The sequence below is a fragment of the Equus asinus genome, chromosome 5 (assembly GCF_041296235.1).
Source record: "Equus asinus isolate D_3611 breed Donkey chromosome 5, EquAss-T2T_v2, whole genome shotgun sequence".
NCBI lineage: Eukaryota > Metazoa > Chordata > Mammalia > Perissodactyla > Equidae > Equus > Equus asinus.
In genome coordinates this window covers 15,737,907-15,759,731 of record NC_091794.1, presented here as the reverse complement: position 1 = coordinate 15,759,731, position 21,825 = coordinate 15,737,907, and the positions used below count along the sequence as shown (strand labels likewise).

The following is a 21,825-nucleotide window of genomic DNA, read 5'->3' as shown; positions in this document are numbered from 1 at the left end:
TACAAATCTAGGTTTCTGCACTGTTCACTTCATCTCGTGAACAGCAACTTTTCTACCTTTCAGTTTCTCCATCTGGGAAATAAAATAACAATACTGACTTCAGCGGAGGGTGTGTTTCAGGATTAAATATGGAAATGTATATAAAACCCTTGGCAGAATGCCTGATGACAAATGTTTACTGTTTCAATGATCAGTTCTGCCAACTTTAATGGTCTGGGGGTTAGAGATGGGAATTGAGGGCAACGCTTCCCCATATTAAGATCCCACTAAAGGACAGACCCGGAAGTGCAGTCCGTGCTTGTCCTCCAGCAAGGAGCGGTTGTTGCGATTCCTAAGGCTTAGGGAGAGGGAGCTGTTTTTATATCTTCAAGGATGGATTAAGATGATCCCACCACAACCTTCTCTCTCTAATCTCTGTTCTCTGCTGGGATTAAATCTGGAATTTTCATTTTTCTTAGGAAAAATTTGAGATGGTCAGTTCAAAGCATCTCTCTTATTTTTCTGATTTCTCCCCTTTTATGTAGGAGGACACAGTGATTCTTCTCCTCTGCGCATGACAGGGCAGGTTGTGAGAGTCCAACGGGTTTATTCTTCCCTCCTTGTCCGAATATGACCTTTTCGAATACGGCCCAGCTCTTCAGTCTCAGCTCAGTGAGGCCAGGGGTCTCTTTCAGGTTGCTTCCAGTCTGCCTGAAAACAAACAAAATCAAACCCACATATGCACCACATCAAATGTTTATCCCTCTCCCTTTGGGCCAGTAGCCTTCCCATCCCTTTTTACAGAGTTCTCACTGGAAAGACATCCCTTAGGTTCTATCCATCTTGAGTGCCGCCAACATGGCCGCCCACTGCTTCTCCAGAAGCTAAACAGCTTTCTTTTCCTTCTGGTTTACTCTTTAACTTTCATCACTCAGAGAAGCAGTTACTTTCCCCTCCATGTCCCAATCAAGTCTCAGTTTACCCTCTTCCACATTTATAGTTTTTAGCGATCGTTCAGGCTGAAATCTCGTCTGTTTCCCTCCCCTTAGGAAAACACTCCTGCTTGAACCTGACCTTCAACTGAATCTCATTAGGTGTTCCAGGTTTACATTTCTTTTTCTTGTCTCATTTCAGTTTTGTTTCTCGTTAATGCTCCATCCACCTAGTTACTACATTGTTCTAGTACTCGAAAGTCCATTTGAAAGACATATTTGGAGCAATCTTAGCAATAAGCCTATTTCTTCAAAGTCACACAACACCAAGAACTAGCGCCCTCCTCTCTGATACTGAGCAGGGTCTCCTCTGCTTATTTCATCTCTTTCTTTGATTGTGTAGTAGAACTGGGAACCACAGATGGAGAAAACCGGTACCTCCCTGAAGAGGTCTCTTCCAGAGACCTGTCAAATGTTCTTTCCAGGAATTTGGTTGTGAGAGATGCCATGTTGTGTCAGCAATTTAGGGCTTCACATCTGGGAATAAAAATTGATAATTATTGGGATTTTTTTTTGTTCTGCACCTGAAGATAAGATTCTTATAAGGCCATTCTCTTCTTGGAGCTTTTTGCCCACTTATAGTGAACAACTTATAATTATTTGTTTCATGTCCATCCTCCCTTTTGGACCATAGGCCCCACAGTGGAAGAGACTGTACATTCTGCCCATTGCTGTGCCCAGGGCCTCAGTGCCTGGCCGGAATATTTCTTGATTGACTATGGACTGAGCAGTATTTCTGATTCTATGTAAGTGAACGGAGAAGTCGTGAGGAAGGAGGGGATAAAGGGGAAATGGACCCCCTAAAAAACAGGTGACTTTACCAGGTGTCCCACATTGAGAGAGAAGCAGAGCAGCCCTCAGGCTTGACTGCCCTCTTCCTCGAAGAGGCCTGCCTAGAACTGGGTGCTGAGCCTTGAGACAGGCTCAGATAAGCGACATAATAAAAATCATAAAATGCAAATCAACTTTTTCTGTGATGGCAACATTATAGCACCCTAAAATGGAGAGCTTTTGAATTATTTCAGATAATCTTCTGTTTAAATGACTTAGAGCCTGAATTCATGAAGAATGTTGAGAGTTAGAGGAAATTAAGGGCCCAGGAGCTGGCCATTGTAGGACTGTATGTCAGATTCCTCTTGTCCTGACTTGAGAATCTTTCACCGTTTAATATCTTGTTTTCTAAATCATAGCTATAATGCTGGGACAAGGGGTGAGATACCTAGACTTTATTTAGTACTTGACTCAAATGTGATATGACTTCAAGGCTATTCCATGTTAAAATATGGTGGTTGGCTATTATTCATCTCTAATGAAATGGGTAAGTCATAGATGACAGGAACTTCAAGGCAATGAAAAGGATGTAGGATAGAGGCAAGGAATTTTTCAAAACTTAAAGTTCAGGGAAAATGATGAAATCTCCAAGTCTAGAGATATTTAGGAAAAGGGCAGAGCTCCGTTTCCCTAAGATTGGGGGACCAAAGGGTAATTCTATTTAAATGATGGTAACAACATAGTCTTCTTTGTATTTTGAGAATAGCAAGACCACAGTTCAGGACAACTGTAGGATGTAAAAGGTGCCCCTTGGAGTTCACAGAGTGGGGGTCTCTTTGCAGAGGCGTCCCGTCCAAGTGAAACTCTATTATGATGGCCTGTTGGAAACTCGGCAGTGAAGGCTGATCTGCGACCCTTGCCAAGGTTATTCAAATTCACACGTGTTAGGGCCCGAGATTTAGCAGGCACTTAACCTTGTTGACAGTGGCACTTTAATGCTGAGGAGACATTAAAACTTAGTCACACGAATATATCTTGTCTCCACCAAACAACGTTAAAAACAAAACAAAAAAACTAGTATACACTGGGCAGAAGCACTGTAAGCAAGGGTGTCACATGGCTCGGGCAGAGGCAAATCATATCTTTACTCATAATGCTTTTCCTTAGCGTCACCAGGGGACATTAGAGTCATTTCCAAACCTGAGGGACCCTCCGCTGCTCCCTCTTTCTGGGACCTGTTTGTCCCCCGCAGGCTGAAGCCTCTTTTCATCCAGGCTGAACATGCAGGCTCCCCCTACAGAACACATGGGAGAAGGGCGGGAAGGGTGGGGGCACACTGGCACATGGCATTCCCCGAACCCGGGCAGTAACGGCTGCTCGAGAGAGGAGAAAAATCTAGATTGTCTTTGAGGTTCCCAGGGCAGAGACGGTAGTAATGAGGTGTGACCTTATACACAGCCAGACTTTCCATTTGGCCTTAGCTTTGCTAGCAATTTCTCATTTGAGTTGGACTGAGTATTAAGGGCCACAGGCAGTGAAATGCAGCCATAAAGGGCGAAGAAGGGCTGGGGCTGGGAGGTTTGATCACTCTGGGTAGTGTCTCTGAAGGTGAAGAGGCCGCCTGGAGCTGAGGACAGGAAATGGAACAGCTGGTTTAACTGGCGAGTCCCCGCTGAGGGATCCGCTCTTGCCTTGGCCCCGTTGGACTCAAGAGGTATGGGGAGAGGATCTTCTCTGCGCCAGCTCTGCTCCTGGTGCTCTGCACACTGCCACCTTCATCACCCTCATGTAGTGTCAGGTAGCTGTGGTAGGTGAGGATCAGAGAGTTCTGGTGACTTGCCCAAGGTCAAACAGCAAGCAAGTGAACATACTTGGACTAAAGTCTGACTCAGGAATCCTGAAACTCAGAACAGGAATCCTGTTCCTTCCATGGAGAAAATTTATCTTTGCTTCCCCTTTCCCCCAAGTTTTACATGAGAGACTATCTCCCAGAATGAAGAAACATTTGGGTATTATTCACTTTACTGACACATGCATTTTACGACCCCACAGAACGTTCTGGTAGGTGCTTGGAGCTACAAAGGAAGCAGCTGCCACTTTCTTTGCCCCTGGAGCTGGCTCAGTGATCCCTTCGGTCACGGAAAGTCCCTTCCCCAGATAGATTCCAGTTTCCACTGGCTTCTCCGGCTGCTAAAATAAACCCGGGCTAATCCCTCACCGTCCAGTGTCAGCAGGTGCGCGGCCCAGCCAGCCCTCGCCAGCGGTGAGAAGAGGTCATGTTTCATGTGCACAACTTTGTCCCTCTGGCTGCCACATCTCTGTCCCGCTCTAGCTGAACTGCTCTCATTACTCTGCACAGTGGCTGTCTCTCTCCGGTTCCCCTCCTGCTGATCTCGGCTTTCAGAGATGCCTGACCCTTCTCTTTTCAAGAGTGACGTCCCTGAGCACAGGCACAAGTCGCACAGGCATTGCACCACATGTGGACGAGTGACCGCTCAGCTATTAAAAACTGGTTGCCCCTCCACCCTGCAGTCTTATCGACCCCACAGATGGCAGTCACTGGCTTTCTTGTGTCCTCCAACCACGAGATTGGCACTGTAGAAAGAATTAGCAACAAGGACATTTAGAATTGATGTTTATAAGAGCAGGCTTGGGCTGGGGTTTTAGTCCTGCAGAGAATAAAACTGACCACAATATGTGAGTTTATAGCACATGACAGACATCATCAGGAAACGGTGAAGAATACAGCAGCACGATCCGTCCGTTTCTGCAGGCTCCCCCGCCCTTTTCCATGGACTTATTTCCCAAACAGGTTACTGAAGAGTGAACACGTCTTAAAATTTACTGACTTCAGGCCACAGGGCGACTTAACAAGCTTGGTTCACATATCCTTAGCAGATCTTTCTTGGATTTGAAACCATTAATGCATTAAAATAAAAGAATTAGGTCAAATCAGCCATAGTTAAACAGGTTTAAAATTTGTTTTAGATCTTAGATTAACACAACCACTTAATAGGTAGACTTCCTATGGCCTGTGGAAGCCAACAAGTTTTCAGGAATAAAGAATAACAGAGGGGCCGGCCTGGTGGCACAGCGGTTAAGTTTGCATGTTCCACTTTCGTGGCCTGGGTTCACTGGTTCTGATCCTGGGTGTAGACCTACGCACCACTTATCAAGCCATGCTGTGGCAGGCGTCCCACATATAAAGTAGAGGAAGATGGGCATGGATGTCAGCTCAGGGCCAATCTTCCTCAGCAAAAAAAGAAGAGGATTGGTGGTGGATATTAGCTCAGGGCTAATCTTCCTAAAAAAAAAAAAAGAATAACAGAAAACCAATTAAAAATTTAGGGGCATTTTAGAAAAAAAGTCACAAAATAGTTCATTAAAAGCATCTTTGTGTTTTTAAAATCAGGGAAAGTTTGCTGTTTGAACGTCCAAAATGTTCTTTTGAATATTACACAAGAATTTTAGAGACAGAATAATAAATTTTTAAAAAACGGAATGCCTGATCCATTTCTCTAATGAATGGTCAGGAAAGCAGAGGGGAGAGGTGGATCAATTTCACAGGCAAACATACATGTTTGCACATTTGTGTATATTTTCTGATGACATCATACTCCAGGTAACAAGGGAGTGTGGTCAGAATGGGACTTCTTGGGGGCAGAGCTGCCAGACAGTGGGAGTGAAGTGGGAGCTTTTCAACACCTTTCTGGGGAGACGACGGGAGTCAGGTGCAACCAGGAGACAGTCCTAAATCGGCTGGGTTCTTTGCAGCTAGAGAGGAGGAGTAGAATGTGTCCACCCTGAGAGGTACTTTTAAAGAACTTCAGGGAGAAAGTCCGGAGCCTCTGATCTGCATAGGGTGACAGAGAAGGGGCCTGGTGGGTGGTAGAGGACCCCTCATGCAGTGCCCCTGGTTAGAACACCTATTTCTTTGCCAGAGGTGAGGTGGGCACAGAACTGAGCTCTGGAAACTGGAGGCGTGAGGAAGCACTTTCGCCTTCGCTCATTTAGCTCTGTGTGCCCACATCCTTAGGGTAGGCCTGTTTGCTTGGTGCTGCTATTGCCAGTCTCTTAGTGCTGCCGGTCATTTCTCTGGCTCCTCCTGCTGCTGGGAGAGTGTCCCCGTTTCCCCTTCCACCTTGGAGCTGGGCTGTGGAGTGACAGGGCCTTCCTGAGAAGGCAGAGCCTGAGTTATGGGTCAACACACAGCAGTGAGATGAAGACACTAAGGAGGAGGTAAGCACCAAGACTTGGTCCCAGAGATGGTCACCCGTGAGGAGGACAGTGTGACACAGCCCAGCGTGAGTCCTTCGAATGGGGTCAGGAACCTGGGGGAAACCTACAGCATTCCTTCTGAGGAGGCGACTAGCTGGTGCTATTGGAACATCTGTCCCAGTTTGGAAGGACCTTGGGTCCACCCCTCTACCAGACTCCAAGGAATCCCGTCAGCCCAGGACCTTGGAGAAGAGAGCTGGTGTTGGGATGCCCAGAGTATCGGACGTTACAGAGGTGCAAAGGGGGCCAACCCGAAGTTTCTAGAGGAGGGAGGGGGAATCCGAGCTGCTGGCCTTTCCAGGCATGGAGGCAGCTGGAAGGAAGACGGCAGCATCGTCCTGCCATTGCTGGCAAATCTCCATGAGGGTGGGAGGGGTCTCAAGAGAGCAAGCTGACTCTGATGCAGCTTTTGTCCATGTCTAGCTTAGAGTTGCAAAGGAATGGGATGGTGTCTCTCGACCCTTAGGCCTCGCCTCTGTCACAGCCGTGGCCCCACTTCTTGCAGGTTTGAATCTCCCCATGCCTCTCTCCTCTCTGTGTCAACGCATCCAGAGCTGACTCCACAGAGGCAGGTGGAGCATTTGGCAGTGGTTACTTTGCTGCAGTGCCTGTATTTTCAGGAAACAGCACCAAGATCGATCGCTCCATCTCCCCCTCTTAATGCTGGAAGGCTCAGAAGACACGGATCTTGTCTCTCTGAACCATATCCAGATCATCATCCAGGGTTAACAAAACCTGAAATGAGAGGGGCAGAGAAAGGAAAGGAATGCACAGTCACAGTAAGGCCCCACTTTCTCCCTAAGACTCACGCAGACTGAAAACTCCAAGTGTCCTCATGCGTTTTCCTGTCTTCTGCAGCTTTCTGCAATGCCGTGCTCTTAACAGGCACTTATTATAATTACATAGTTCATTTACTAATTAATTCAAATGCTTATCAAGGATCTATTACATGCTATCCTAGATGCTGGAGATATAGCTTGGAATGAAAGAGACAAAAATCCCTACCCTCCTGGAATTAAAATCGAGAGAGTGCTTCAGATATGACACAAACACAGGAGTAAAATACAGACGTTAGATAGTGATATATTCTAAGTACAGTATGTTAGGTAGTAATGTGTACTAAGGATAAAAATCAAACTATGGGGAGAATATAGGAAGTATGGAGTGGAGGGAGGTAAAAAATTTCGATAGGCTGGCCAGGGAAGTCATTACTTAGAAGGGACACTTGGGTCAGGACCTAAAGGGAGTGAGGTCTTACTGCAGAGGGTATTGCTAATCTATAAGAAACGGACCCTCCTCCTCCCTTTTTAGTTCCCTCCTCCATCCTTCTCTCCACATGGAACCCTTAGCTCCACTTTTGTTGTCCCCATCTCTCTAATGAAGGTAACTATAAAAAATGAAATCCTTAAGGAACGTTTATACAGATTGGTTAAACTTCCCAAGCTGGCCACCAGGGGGTAGCCCTGCTCTACTTGAGGTTATATGGCAGAGACTAAAGTGGGCAGTCCGGGAGGTCTAGCGGTAGCGTTATTTGTCAAATGATCTTGTGTACAGGCACCAAGGACTTTTAATTTGGAAAAGTCAAAATTAAGATGAAAGGATGCCGAGGGTTATCAGCCAGGGTTGGTGTAATATGCATGGCTCCTGGGAAGGTGTTTGGGCAAAAAAATGGAGGGACCACAGGAGAGACTTGGAAGAGACTGGTTAGAAAGCAGGAGAGGCCTGGCTGCTCTCCGGAGCCACTCCAGGAATTTGTAACATATTTGTCAGAGATTCAGTGAGACTGGAAGGCAGGGAGGAACGTGAGTACAGCGCAAGAAGGAGTGACCTAATGTTACAGAAATTGTCATGGATGCTAAAAGTGGTTCCTGGTGGGATTCTGGGCATGTGAGTTCTCATAACCAATTCAGTCCAAACATTATGCAACTGAAGGAAAATCATTTTGTCACTCTGTGTCTTAAAATATTGAAGAGTAAAAAGAAAAAGAAAATAAAGATCTAACTGAAGGATACAATGTGAAAGAAAAAGATAATCTGTACGTTGAATTACAATGAGGACTTGGAAAGGGAAATGAGAGGGGAACACAAAGGGGGATATCAGGAAGAGGAGAAGAGAAAAAAGGAAAGTACAGCATTAAAGAGAGAAGAAATCAACGAAAAGGTATTATAAACTCACCAAGAATGAGAAAAACAGGGCAGTAGCAGAGAGGAAGTGCCAGATGTCATGGTCATCAAAGAAATCGAACAGGATACACCGCCGGTTCTTCTCCCGGGATTCGGCTGGGGTTCCCTGGAGGGAATGGAGGCAGGATGTTGGTGGGAATTCCCACAGTTCAACTGCCAAGAGGGCTGTGCATCTAGAAAGCTACAAAAATACTACTAGATGCCTGGCTCAAAATGTTCACTTCCAAGAAAACATATGTCCACACCAAAACCTGTACACAAGTGTTCACAGCAGCAGCATTCATAAATGCCAAAAAGTAGAAACAACCTAAATGTCCCTCAACTGATGAATGAATAGATAACAAGCAGTATATCCACACAATGGAATATTATTCAGCAAGAAGAAGACATGCAGTGGAGATACATGCCACAGTACGGGTCATCCGCGAAAACATTCTTAAGTGAAAGAAGCCTCACACAAAAGGTCACACATTGTTTTATTCTATTTATATGAAATGTCCGGAATAGGCAGATCTATAGACACAAAAGATAGATTAGTGGTTACCTAGGGCTAAGCGGTTAGGGAGAAATGGGGAGTGACTGCTAATGGTGTAAGGTTTTTTCTGGGGTGATAAAAATGTTCTGAAATCTATTGTGGTGGCTGTGCTGATGCAGAGCAGCGACTTCTTCCCAGTTCTGTGCCTCAGCTATATTGCTGATTTCCTAGGCCTCAACTTTCCTATCTATGAAAGGGATTTATAAACACCTGCACTTGGGGATCTGTTTATGAATGGTGATTATAATGAGAAAGGAGGGGAAAATACAGTAATCAAGCTTTTTGCACATGTTAAGCATCCATCAGGAACAAGATCATATGAACAACGCTTAATGAAGGTCAGATTTGCAGTGTCAGTGGGGCTTACACATTTAAGAAGTGCTACCCTGACAATGGTGACAACATGCCATCTAGTGACCATTTATGTGTAGGTATTAAAAATCATCCCTTTTAGAGAAAGTTTTCATGTTAGAGAGTATAAAAAAGATGAACAGCAACAAGCACATGAGGACAGGGAGGTGGGAAGGTCAAAAAGGCAGGACGGAGAGAGCATCTTCTTGGACAAGAACACTGTCCTCTTACCTCCCAGCTGCTGAGATTCTGGAAAAAGAAATACAGGGCAGCGGCCCACACCACAGCGGTGGCGACGATGCAGACAGATGGAATGGGGAGGACCCTCTCGTTGCTGCGCAGCTGTGGGTGAGAAGCAGATGCTGCCAAGCTGCAGGCATGGCCTGGGGAGGGCCCCGGCGCTGCCCGGCTCCCAGCTGCCACTCTTACCTTCATGATGATATAAAAGGCCAGGTAGAGCAGCAGGTTACAGATGAAGATGCCCAGCATGTAGGAGGCGAAGTCCCTGGGTCGATAGATGAGTCCAAAGAAGGCACTGAGCACACGGGGAGAAATTATTTTGCAGCCATGAAGGTGGATTTGTAACATTATTGGCTTTTTTACTCCCCTACTCCCATTTAGGGAGGAGCGGAATTTAAAAAAAGCCGCTTTAACATGTCATAAGTAACTTTTCACTTATTACGTCTCCCTCAGAACATTCACTGTTAATGATTGCAAGGTTCCCATAGGTGGGTGTGCCATGAAGAATCGTCTTTCCTCTCTGGCTGAAATAAAGTGTTTTGCCTTCGCACTTCAGTTTTCCACGATTATAAAGACCACTGCAACGGATAAATGAATACCTTCAGACATATCATGCTTTTTTTCTTTTTGCACTTAAGATTAATTCATTAGACTAGATTACTAGAAGCAGAATTATTTCAATAATTGGCTTGACACTATAAAATTTTTGCTAGGTGTTTATGGTCTTTAATACTGAAGTTTATTTTGGTTGGAGTTCAGCCTTAATTTTGTTCCAAATTTCTACTGAGTTATAACAAAACTCTATTATATAACCCTTTCTTATTTCCTTGTTTTGGAAAGCTTGTTTTTAATAAACACACAAACACGCACATAGATAGAGTTGGATTTCTGTCCTCTTCATTCTGATTCACTAATTTATGTTTCTGATTTTGGATCATTGTTTTATAATATGTTAGACTCTCTGGTTAGGCTGGCTTGTACTACCCGATATGGTAGCCACACATGGCTATTTAAATTTCAATTAAAATTAAGTAAGATTGAAAATGCACTTCCTCAGTCACAGTAGCCACATTTCAAGTGCTCAGTAACCACATGTGGCTAATAGCTACCGTATTGGACCCTGCAGTGTAGAACACTTAGATCATTCCAGAAATTTCTATGGATAATGCTGGGCTAGCCCTATACATCTCTGCCTCTCTTTCCTTCTGTTAATTTTCTTTTGAAGAGACCTTTGAAAATTTTGCCTAAGTAGGCAAATAAATTTCAGAATAAAATCTTATTAACTTAATTCCAAATCTAATTCTATATTTTTACATTAACTTGAGAATTGACATCCTTACAACAGTTAATTTTCCCACCCAGGGCATGACATCACTATTCATTTAGCTATTTTCCTTTATGTCTCCTAATAAGGTAATTAAATTCTGCACATCTTTCAAATTTATTCCTAAGTATTTCAAGTGTAAAGCTGTTATTAATGGACTTTGTTTTTGTTTATTTTTTATTGTAACCAACTCTGTTCTATATAATAGAGGAAATTTCCTCCTCTCAGAATTTGAAATCTTTAGTATAACAAAAAAGCTCTTGTATATTCTTCAGTCAGACTCATCAATTATTATATTAGTTTTATTATGTGCACATTTATTTTATTCTCTCTCTGAATATACATACATAAGTATATACACACATACGTACATACGTCTCTCTCTACATGAATACACACACACACACACACCATTATTCTTCTTCAAGACTGTATGAGAGTGATTCCTCTTAAAATAACATTCAAGGTTCATATGAAATCACTCCATGTCTTGTCCACAGGTACTGAGGACGACGAGAGGGAAGAAACCCTCTACCAGGTAGTCACGGTATTAGCGTGTCATCATGCCTCATTTATTCCCTCACTCCTTGGAGTCCCACAGAGCTCCTTTCCAAGAAGAGAGAGCCCATTCACTCTGTCTTCTGACCAGAGTGTGGGTCTGATCTTAGTTATATAAAGAGGCAGGGATAAGCCAGGTGATTCTGAGTGCTGTGGACAGTCATTGGTTGCTCACTATTAAGCAACTGGTCGCCTTTCTCCCACCAGCACCCTGAACGCTACCTTACAGAGTCACCAGCACTGTGGAGTCTGCCATAAAAGGGTGGTCAAGAAAAGCACCTCAGGTGACCACTACCAAGAACCACCATTTCCACTTGCCCCCAAGTAAATGAGGGGTCCTTCACAGGTCTGGACCTTACCCAAAGGTAATCCTTGGGGTGACAACATTATGGGAAATTTCTTCCAGAAGCATATGGCACCCAAATAAGATCTGAATTCTCATGACTAGATTCTGGCTTCCCCTGAAGGTGTGCCTCTTTCTTCATCCCTCTTATGTCTTAAGGGGGGCAGGAGTAGGGAGGCATATTTCTATCAAAGATCATCAACCCAGAGGAGAACATCAAGTAAGAGCCACTAATAAAAGCAGCTATACTAACTCACCCCTTTTTTGAGACATCAATATTTCACTCATTCACTTTTGACTTTTTTGGTGAGTAAGATTGGCCCTGAGCTAACATCTGTGCCAATCTTCCTCTTTTTGCTTGAGGAAGAGTGGGTCTGAACTAACATCTGTGCCAATCTTCCTCTATTTTGTATGTGGGATGCCGTCACAGCATGTCTTGATGAGTGGTGTTTGGGTCCATGTCTGGGATCTGAATCTGCGAACCCCAGGCCAAAAAAGCAAAGTAGATGAACTTAACCACTATGCCACTGGGCTGGCCCCCTCATTCACATTTTTAAATTGAGAATAGGTTGCATAAGATCATTACAGCTAGCAAAAATATACATCTGTTGTACTGTTTTATTTTGAGGCCATCTAAGGAAAAAAGGCCAAAGTGATGATGGAAAAGAAAAGGAAGAAAAATAATACACGTGGAGTAAGAGGGATGAGACCTAGAGAGAAAAACATAAAAGGAAGGAGATTTGCTCATACACATGTGCACACACAGACATACACACACTTAGTAGGAAAGAGAAATGCCTACTGGGTAGCTTTTATGGAACGTTCTACAAAAGAATTTAAAACTATGTTACATTTTTTTTTTTTTTGAGGAAGATTAGCCCTGACCTAACTACTGCAAATCTTCCTCTTTTTGCTGAGGAAGACTGGCCCTGAGCTAACATCCATGCCAATCTTCCCCTACTTTATACGTGGGACACCTACCACAGCATGGCTTTTGCCAAGCGGTGCCATGTCCACACCCAGGATCCGAACTGGTGAACCCTGGGCCACCGAGAAGTAGAACGTGCGAACTTAACTGCTGCGCCACCGGGCCGGCCCCTATGTTGCATTTTCGCATCTACTGGCATAATATCTATCTATCTATCTATCTATCTAATCTTCCACACACATGTAACAAATTTGATGTTGGTCTTGTTGAGCAAATGAACTCAATGCATCAATGCATTGGACTCAATACTTTCAGAGAGGCTACTATTGGTACACAAGAGCTTCCTAGTGCATTCTTTGCAGGAGAAAAATACCTTTCTTTCAAATCTCTAGGGCAAGCACAATCCTACACTCTCCTTAATTTCAGATTTCTTTATAAAAATGACAGGCAAGGAAAGCTAAACCACAGTGCTATAGACATTCATAAAGAGAAAAGCATGTTTTCCTAAGACTACTTACAAGAACCAGTTAACCAGATTCCCCATGATGAGCAACACCATTCTGTCCTGGAAAGGAGGACGGAAAACACCAAATAAGATGCCGCACACATTGCTTTTCTTTTAACCTACCGTAGGGGAGGCATCAACTATGGGAAAACAATTGCCTTGGTGAAAAGGAATTTTCTATGGTTCTAAGAGAACTGTGCCTACGGTCAAACCCTAATCCTTGATGCAGACTAAATGGCAAAGCCTCTGACCAAACAGACATGACCTTGTCTCTGGAAAGGGAAATGTGGCAAGTAAAGCAAGACCTTGCTATCTCCCCTCAGTGTTTAGGGAGCTGGGCACCAGGGCCCACTTCTTGGTTGGGAGATTGGTAAGTGTGTCCTGATTAGTCAGTAGTTAAAAGAATTCTGCCACTGGTGCTACAAATCATTTCCCTGGGTTGTGTTACTTGGTGGGCTCCAAGGCAGCTCTCGAAACTCATCCATGAAGAGTTGGGTTTCCTACAAATTACTCTGGCCCCGAGGAGACCCTGCAGCTCCCAGGCTCCTGGTCTCTAAATACACAACCTTAACATTAAAGGTATTGGTAGGGGAGAAAATAGAGAGGAAATGTCCATCTCAAAGGACAGCTGCTCTGATAGAGATTAATTCACAATCTGGTCCTGCTCCTTTGCATGCCACTTAAACCTTCTAGGTACTATCCGATCATACTTTAATTTGCATGGCCACTCATCTCCTATTTATTTATTTATTTATTTATTTTTTTTTTTTAAAGATTTTATTTTTTCCTTTTTCTCCCCAAAGCCCCCTGGTACATAGTTGTGTATTCTTCCTTGTGGGTTCTTCTAGTTGTGGCATGTGGGACGCTGCCTCAGCGTGGTCTGATGAGCAGTGCCATGTCCGCGCCCAGGATTCGAACTAACGAAACACTGGGCCGCCTGCAGCGGAGCGCGCGAACTTAACCGCTCGGCCACGGGGCCAGCCCCCACTCATCTCCTATTTAAAAGCAGTGATTCTCTGTCTTTTGGGTGATCCACCCAATTTGAGGAAATGTTTTTGTTTAAAAAAAAATAATTCACCTATCAGAACGGCCAAAATCCAAGGCACTGACAACACAACATGCTGGCAAGGATGTGGAATAACAGGAACTCTCATTCTTTGCTGATGGGAATGTAAAATGGTATAACCACTTTGGAAGACAGATTGACAGTTTCTTTGAAAACTAAACATACTTTTACTATATGATCCAGCAATTGCCATCCTTGGTATGTACCCAAAGTAGTCGAAAACATATGCTCATGCAAAAACCTGCACACATATGTTTACTGCAGCTTTATTTATAATTGACAAAATTCAGAAGCAACTAAGATGTGCTTCAGTAGGTGAATGGGTAAATAAACTGTGGTATGCCCAGACAATGGCATATTATTCAGCACTGAAAAGAAGTGAGCTACCAAGCCATGGAAAGACATAGAGAAACCTTAAGTGCATATTAACAAGTGGAAGAAGCCAATTAGAAAAGGCTACCTACTATATTATTCCAACTATACGACATTCTGGAAAAGGCAAGACTACAGAGACAGTAAAAAGATGACTGCTAGGGGTTAGAGAGGGGTAAGGGAGGGATGAACAGGTGGAGCACAGGATTTTTAGGGCAGTGAAACTGCTCTGTGTGATACAATGATGCTGGATACATATCATTATCCATTTGTCCAAACCCACAGAATGTACAACACCAAGAGTGAGCTGCAATGTAAACCACGGACTTTGAGGATTGTGAAGTGTTAATGTTGGTTCATTGGCTATAACAAATGTACCCCTTTGGTGGGAGGTGTTGATAAAGGGGAGGCTGTGCATGTGTTGGGGAAGGGAGTATACGGGAAATCTCTGTATTTTCTGCCCAATTTTTCTGTGAACCTAAAACTCTAAAAATAGTTTATTAAAAAAAAAAGATAGCCTGTATCATTTAATGTAAACAAACAAAAACATTAATGTCCCCTCATGGTTCACAGCTCAGGCATGCTTCACTCTCAAAATACTCACAGGTCCTAATGGGTTTTTAAATTCTTGCTGAAATAAAATCCTCCAGCCTCAATTCCCTCAGTTTTTAGTGCCTATCACTCCTGCCCGATCTCTATGGAACTGAAAGACCCTCACATTCCTTTATGTAAAAATCCTTCAGATTATACATCATTAGCGGGTACTTACTGAACTCCTGTGTGCCAGGCCCAGAGAGCATCACTAGTTCTGACTACAGAGTTATGCAAGGGTTCAGGCAGTGGCTCAGAGGAGGTCTGTAGCCTTCCCAAGGCCACTGGCCAGTGAGCCAAGACAGCTGGGACCAGGGCCCAGATCCCTCTGCTTGGTATAGAAATGTATAATCTACTGAAAACTATAAGGGAGAATTTTTAAAAGTTATATTTCAACCATCAAACAATAACCACAATTTTGAAAAGTATTCTTGCTCATTGTAAAAATCGAACAATGTATAAAAATCAAAGAAATATATAAGGTGGAAAGTGTAAGTTCCTAATGAAAGTGATAGGAGTGACCATATGTCCGTGTTTGCTGGGGACAGTCCTGGCATATGTCTGCTGAACTGGGGCAATTATCACTTTCAAGGTGAAATAATCATACCTCTTCAGATGATGATTTACAGGGACACCCTATCTTGATCCTCCCCTATAGTAATTAATGATGTGGAATAGTTCTGTTTATATATATATATGTATTTTTTTTCTTCTTTATATACTAGCAATATTTCACGCACAAAAAAGGAACCACCCCCGCTTGTCATTTATGGGTGAGAGTCAGCAACACGCTTCATCCTCCACCACCTGGACCTCCGCCACCCTGGGCCATCTGGCCCCCTTGATTTGGGAAGCCTGAGTGACTGCCCGAGCCTGCCCCTCCTGCTGTTCCCCTGCGCTCTGGGAGAAGGCCAAGGAACACAGGAACACGCACGTACCGTGTACAGAGGCCGGCTGCACTGCTGGAAGCAGTCCGTGTAGACCACCGTAAGGGCGCGCCGGAAGATTCCCAAATCTGCTGGCGACACAATTGCATAGTAAGAAGGCTCAGTCAGAGGTAACACAAAATACTCCCAGATGGCCCAAGCCTTTGAGGCCAGAATGATGTCATCTTCACATCGTAAAAATGGTGCTTTGCACCTAATAGGTCAGCAATAAATGTTTGCTTTAAAAAACGGCTCCCACAACCACCTGTGCTGTCATGGAGGACACATGCCATGTCCATGCATCATAAACAAGAAGGGCAAGCAAGATGGACACCAGGAACAAACACAAATAATTTGGGTGGTTGGCCAACCCTTCTACGATCTCCTTCAGCTAGATTTCCCCTCGTTTACAATTTCCTCCAGCAGTGTTTCCTTTAGAGCAGAGATGCTACGGGGCCCCTCAAACCCACCTTAAAACCTCTGCTCTCTCTAGAGGATGGGAAATCTTAGCTTGCAAAAGTTCTACTCTGTATCTTTCAGTGCAGTTATAAGTCAGTAAGAATCGACCCAAGGGATACTGGGGTCTACTAAGCATGTTCAGAAAGCCTAAACTCGCCCTGAAACAATAGCCTAGGGAATGTAAGTTAAGACAGGGAGAAAAAGAGAGGAAAGGTTTTTTTAATGCAATCCTTCAAAAGGATGGTATGAAACACAGCCAGTGGGTGTGTTTTAATTGTTACATGAACAGAGTCAGAGTCACGGGTGGGGCTCTCTTTTTTTTTTTGCTGAGGAAGATCAGCCCTGAGCTAACACCTGTGCCAATCTTCCTCTATTTTGTATGTGGGTTGCCGCCACAGCATGGCCACTGATGAGTGGTGTAGGTCTGTGCTCAGGGAACGAATCCAGGCCTCTGAAGTGGAGCGTGTGGAACTTAATCACTAGGCCATGGGGCCGGCCCCTGGGGTTCTCTTTCTATGAGCTGTCCACACTGTGGACATCACATACAAGGCTGGGGTCTGCCCAGAGCAAGGGTTTCAGGGAGGGGGATCCCAGCTCTACTGTGAATGCTGTTCATCTTCAAGGCGACTCCCAAGGTCAATTTAACCAGCTTCACCAGACTAGCTATACCGAGGGAGGACGGGGATGCGCGTCCATGCAGTAGTCCAGAAGAGGCGCAGTGTGGCTGGGCTGGAGGGCATGCTGCCTCTGAGCCTATTGGGCTCCTCCTCCCACTGGTCCTGCCCAACCTGTAAGGGGTGTGCAGGGAGCAGAGCTGGCAGGACAGATTGTTAAGCAAACAATCTAGGACCCTGGGAAGGGCGGCTGAACATTACCTGTGTCAGACACATCTGAATCAGTGGGAAGCAGAGAAGAAATGAGAAAAAAATGATTTGTAAGAAGGTAGCCAAAAAAGTAAACTACTGATCTTTTTGGTTTTTTCTCAAAATGGATGACTTTAATTTTACTTTCTGATTATAAAAGTAATGTCTGTTCATCATAAAGGACAAAGAATCCTTCTTCCTGTCCAAACATTCAAAAGTTCACTATTCCTCAAAGAAAGAATCAGACTTTTCTCGCTCCCTGTCGACTTTTGTGCACCACTTGCAGCGTATAATCCATCCTCTCAGGAGCCATCCCTGCAGCCCTTTGCTGGGGTTCTGGTAGCAAGGGACATGGTATGATCCGGACAAGCAGCTCCACAGTTTTCTGTCCTACTTATGAAATGCTCCACTGCACCGCTGCTGCCTCTCCTGTGTCCATGTTTATTCCAGGCGTGGCCTGAGGGCCACAGAGAAAGGAGCACGTGACTTGAGAAAGCCAAGGCAGCTTGTGAAATGGGCGGAGAGGTTGGTGTTGCCTGAGCCACTGTCCACTAACCCAGCTTCCTGCCTTTGGACTCAATTTAGATGCAATTGTCACAATGAAATAGCTAATTTTCCTTTTGACTTTGGTAAATCTGTAACCCCTTGGGGAAGACTCCCAATGTCCAGAAATCCAAAATATTCAGTTGAGCTGTACCCTGGCTATCTTCCACTTGCCCTTCCAGATGCACTTGCCACGTCTCTCTGTCCTGCACCATGCCCCGGAGGCTGACTATCTGACCTCATCAGTGGATTTCCTCATTCCCCATGGATCTGGACAACAGGAACCCAGGCAGGAGACTAGAGGGACAGAAGGAGAGTGAGCTCAGAGTATTTATCTACTGGTGACCTCCCTGTGAGGTTGCCTCAGGCTGGCTGGGTCTGTCAACTAAAGGTCACTGCTCCTTCCAGTGTGACTTCCTCTTCCGGATGCTTTCCTTACATGTTTTGGTAACCACTTCCTCCCTGTCCTTCTGGGCTTATGGGGATAGTAAAAGTTACTCTGCTATTGACCTCAGGTTACTGTGCTACCCTCTTCATTCTTTTCTACCCCATCCTTGTCTTATGAATAGTCCCTTTGTGAAGAAATCCTTCTCTCACTTTGCGTGTGACATCTTTTTCCTGTTGAGACCCAGACAGATATATTTTATTGTTAGTGCCGTCGAGTCCACTCTGACTCCTAGTGACCCTGTGCACAGCAGAGCGGAGCCCTTCCCAGTTTTTTTGCACCACCCTCTCACCTTCCGGCGATGTACCAGACAATGCTCCACTGCTATTCATAGGGTTTTTCTGGCCAATTTCTTTGGAAGTGGGTTGCCAGGTCCTTCTTCCTAGTCTTAGTCTGGAAGCTCTCCTGAAACCTGTCCACCATGGGTGACCCTGCTGGTATTTGAAATACCAGTGGCATAACGTTCAGTGTCAGAGCAACACGTGCTGCCAGAGTATGACAACCAACAGATGGCTGGTGTGGTTCCCTGACTGGGAAGCGAACCCCGTGGCGGTGAGAGCAACACCTCTTAACCACTAGACCACCAGGGATGGCTGACAGATATATTACATTGGTCATAATATAATACACTAAATTTCTCCTTTTTAAAAAGAGAAAATAATTCCATGTTGTAAAATTGTATGGGGCAAAGGTGGTATAAATATATTAAAAGCTCCTCTATGTATTAATGGTCCCTACCATTGGATATGTCTGCAGTCCAGTTTATTTTTCCAACTCTGAGAGAACCCAGAACAACAATGCTCCAAAGCATTTTCCTTTTGAAAGCTTTACTTTGTATGACTTCACTCAGCTTTGAGTCTGGAGGATGGGAAATGACCACAGTGCTAAACCAAATGTTCTACACAACCAGCTAATGATGTTTCCACTGGGGGATTTGGAGGCACACTGGCCGTGTTAATGCCAAGGGAAAATCTACTGACCAAGCCAACAGGGAAAACCAAACCACGAAAATGAGAAATTGTCTTACTCAGCCTTCTAAACTTAGAGCCACTTGTTTACGGAGAATCTCTCTTAGATCTGGTCAAGAGGGGTCTTATATTTTAGAGGCCCTCATTCCCCACTGAGTGAAGAGTCTGCCGGGCAGGGGCCTACTCCTTCTCCTTCTAGGCCACACTCCAGATTCTCTGCCCAGATGGCCATGAGCCTGTCTCAGAGTCTATATGGCCCCTGCCCTAGTCTATCTTCCTGAGGGCAGATGGCACCACTAGACGGTACACCTCTAGGGGCAAGGAGTGGCCAACCGGATACTGGGCAATGGTGCCCATATGCATACCTACAAGAACTCTGAAGATGTAGGACAGAGATGGAGGTGGGAAGAAAAGAGGGGCAGAGGTTGGGGCCAGCTGTCCCATAGAGCTATGCTCTGGAGTGTTCTTCTGAGGAAATGAGAATTCTAAATTTGAACCTGGACCTTTTAGATTGTTATGATGGCATATTATATTTATCAGTTTGTTGGTCTTCCTTTCTTCTCTCTCTCCCTCCCCCACTTCCTTCCTTCCTTCCTTCCATCCTTGCCTTATTTCACATGCTTAGTAGTTTTTCAGTCTGCTATATAACTTTACATTTTTACAAATATGGTATGTGTGCTTTTATTTGAACTCCTGCCCTGGGCTCTGCAAACATTAGGCATAGGCTTATGTTATATAGAAATATAAATGCTCTAAAATAACTTAAACCTGCTCCCAGGAATGATGTCTGATCAATAGCAGATCAGAAGCTGATTTCTGGAGAATACTCAGTGTTCTAATGTGATGCATTTACATGGTTGGAGGGAGTTCTGCAGGTGTCCTGCCTCTAAGATTGGCATGTTGGTCTCAAAAAATTCTAGTCCTAGAATTTGAAAATAATATATAATTAATTCTTGATAACCCTTTAGCATGGTTAGAGAAAATGCTCCTTTTAAATGCTACAAACCTAAAAATATTCCGCTGGGCAGAATAGTGGTGTAATGATCATACAGTGCTACAAACTCACTTTCAAAGTTTGGTGGATTGTAAAGTGGTTAGGACTTGGAGCTGGAGGTATGACTGAGCTCTGAGGACAGCAAGCTTAGTTTCTCAGCTGAACATAACCAGTGATCATAGTTTATCGCAATCCTATAGAGGAGAGGAAGCTCCTGGGGAGAATATATGCTATTAATTAAACACAACACAGAACCCGGTAACACTTCTGTTTAGGATAAGCAAAGACAATGCTTTCTTAGGCTAAGTTAATCAGCATGTTTAATAAAGAGTAACAGGTGACTCACCTATCTTGAAGCGACCCATGTAGTAGATCTGAGTGCTGAGGGCCAGAGAGGCCAGGATATGGATTGCAGAGAAGATGACCCAGAACCACGTTTCATTTTTTCCACACACCTAGGAGTAAAGATGGAAGTTACCTTCATCTGGGGATTTTCCCAGAGAACTCACTAAAATCATTCTGGCCCTCATGTATGCTTAGGGAGTCAAAACCAAGCTATGCGTGCATTTTGGATGCCCTCTTCTCTGAGCTTACACAGCTCTTAGTGCACCCAGGGCAGGAAAAAGAATGGCTACCTGGGCAAGTGAAAATGGAAAAGGGAAGAAATGGGTGAGGCAGCTGAACAATAATGGCGAAGGGGCAATAGGCCTAAAGTTGGGGGCTAACGCCCTTCAAACAACTGAAGACAACCAATTAGTTGCTGTCTATGCACATTTAGAAAGCAGTTTCTGTTCTTCAAGTCAGTTTCTCCAATCAGCTTGTACATCTCTATTCAGTCTCACATGAGTCAGGTCCCAGCTTTACATTAAAACTCTCTAGGGGTGATTTTACAGGGGTCTGTTACATTAATAAAAATATCTAGCTAAATAATTAAATAAAATGCCATGAATGGACCAATGGTGGGAGTGTGTCATGAACCAAGGATTATGATTAATTCAAACCTGTTCACCCAAAGAATAAACAACAAAAACCTCCCAAGAGGGCGCTTTTTGTGAGCTGGGCTGGAGGCTGTGAGGAGGGACGCACCACTCCGAGGACGGTGACAGTGATGACCCCGGCAAAGGAGGCATAGGCAGCATAAGCACTGGCATTGATGTCTGGGTGGCGGGTCTGGTAGAGCTTCAGCATGCAGAGGCCAGCAATCATGTACATGAAAGAGGTGTCTGCGGGCACAGAGGAAGGGCCGAGACAATCAGGATCCAGTAGATGACAGACGGATTTCTCTTCAGCCTTGGAGACTCCCCTCCCTTCAGGCCTTGGAGTATTTGCTGCCCTCACATTGTGTGGAGACCTCCAACATGCCAGCCTCCCCAGGGACATTCTCTAGGCAACCTCCACTTACTCCACTTCAACCACCCAAGGCTGTTTCTAGTTCACAGAAGAGAAGTATCTGATGATATGATAAATAGTTGACTTTCTCTACTTGCAGGAGTATTTGCATTTAAATGCTGATGTTCAATGACAATAACAAAAGAAGCCATCATGGTGACAGTTAAGGCAGTGTGACAATAAAAACAATCGTAGGTGGGTGTCAGAGGTCCTTCTCAGCAT

At 44.4% G+C, this 21,825-nt stretch overlaps 1 protein-coding gene across 6 annotated transcripts in view; it reads right to left on the bottom strand.

Moving 5' to 3' along the window:
- Positions 1-4,360: 4,360 nt before the first annotated feature.
- The window catches only part of SIDT1 (SID1 transmembrane family member 1), a 116,002-nt gene continuing 98,537 nt past the window's right edge, over positions 4,361-21,825 (bottom strand). For 4 of the 6 annotated variants that reach the window (XM_070508852.1, XM_014838629.3, XM_070508851.1 and 1 more), the window contains 8 exons: positions 21,301-21,437; positions 20,561-20,669; positions 15,955-16,034; positions 13,001-13,047; positions 9,519-9,624; positions 9,321-9,431; positions 8,196-8,309; positions 4,361-6,755 (listed from right to left, as the gene is read on the bottom strand). In XM_070508852.1, coding sequence (XP_070364953.1) covers positions 6,693-6,755; positions 8,196-8,309; positions 9,321-9,431; positions 9,519-9,624; positions 13,001-13,047; positions 15,955-16,034; positions 20,561-20,669; positions 21,301-21,437 — 767 coding nt within the window. In that variant the 3' untranslated portion in view covers positions 4,361-6,692. The remainder of the gene's footprint in view (positions 6,756-8,195; positions 8,310-9,320; positions 9,432-9,518; positions 9,625-13,000; positions 13,048-15,954; positions 16,035-20,560; positions 20,670-21,300; positions 21,438-21,825) is intronic. The other 2 variants (XM_070508853.1, XM_014838630.3) reach the window with 1 other exon arrangement.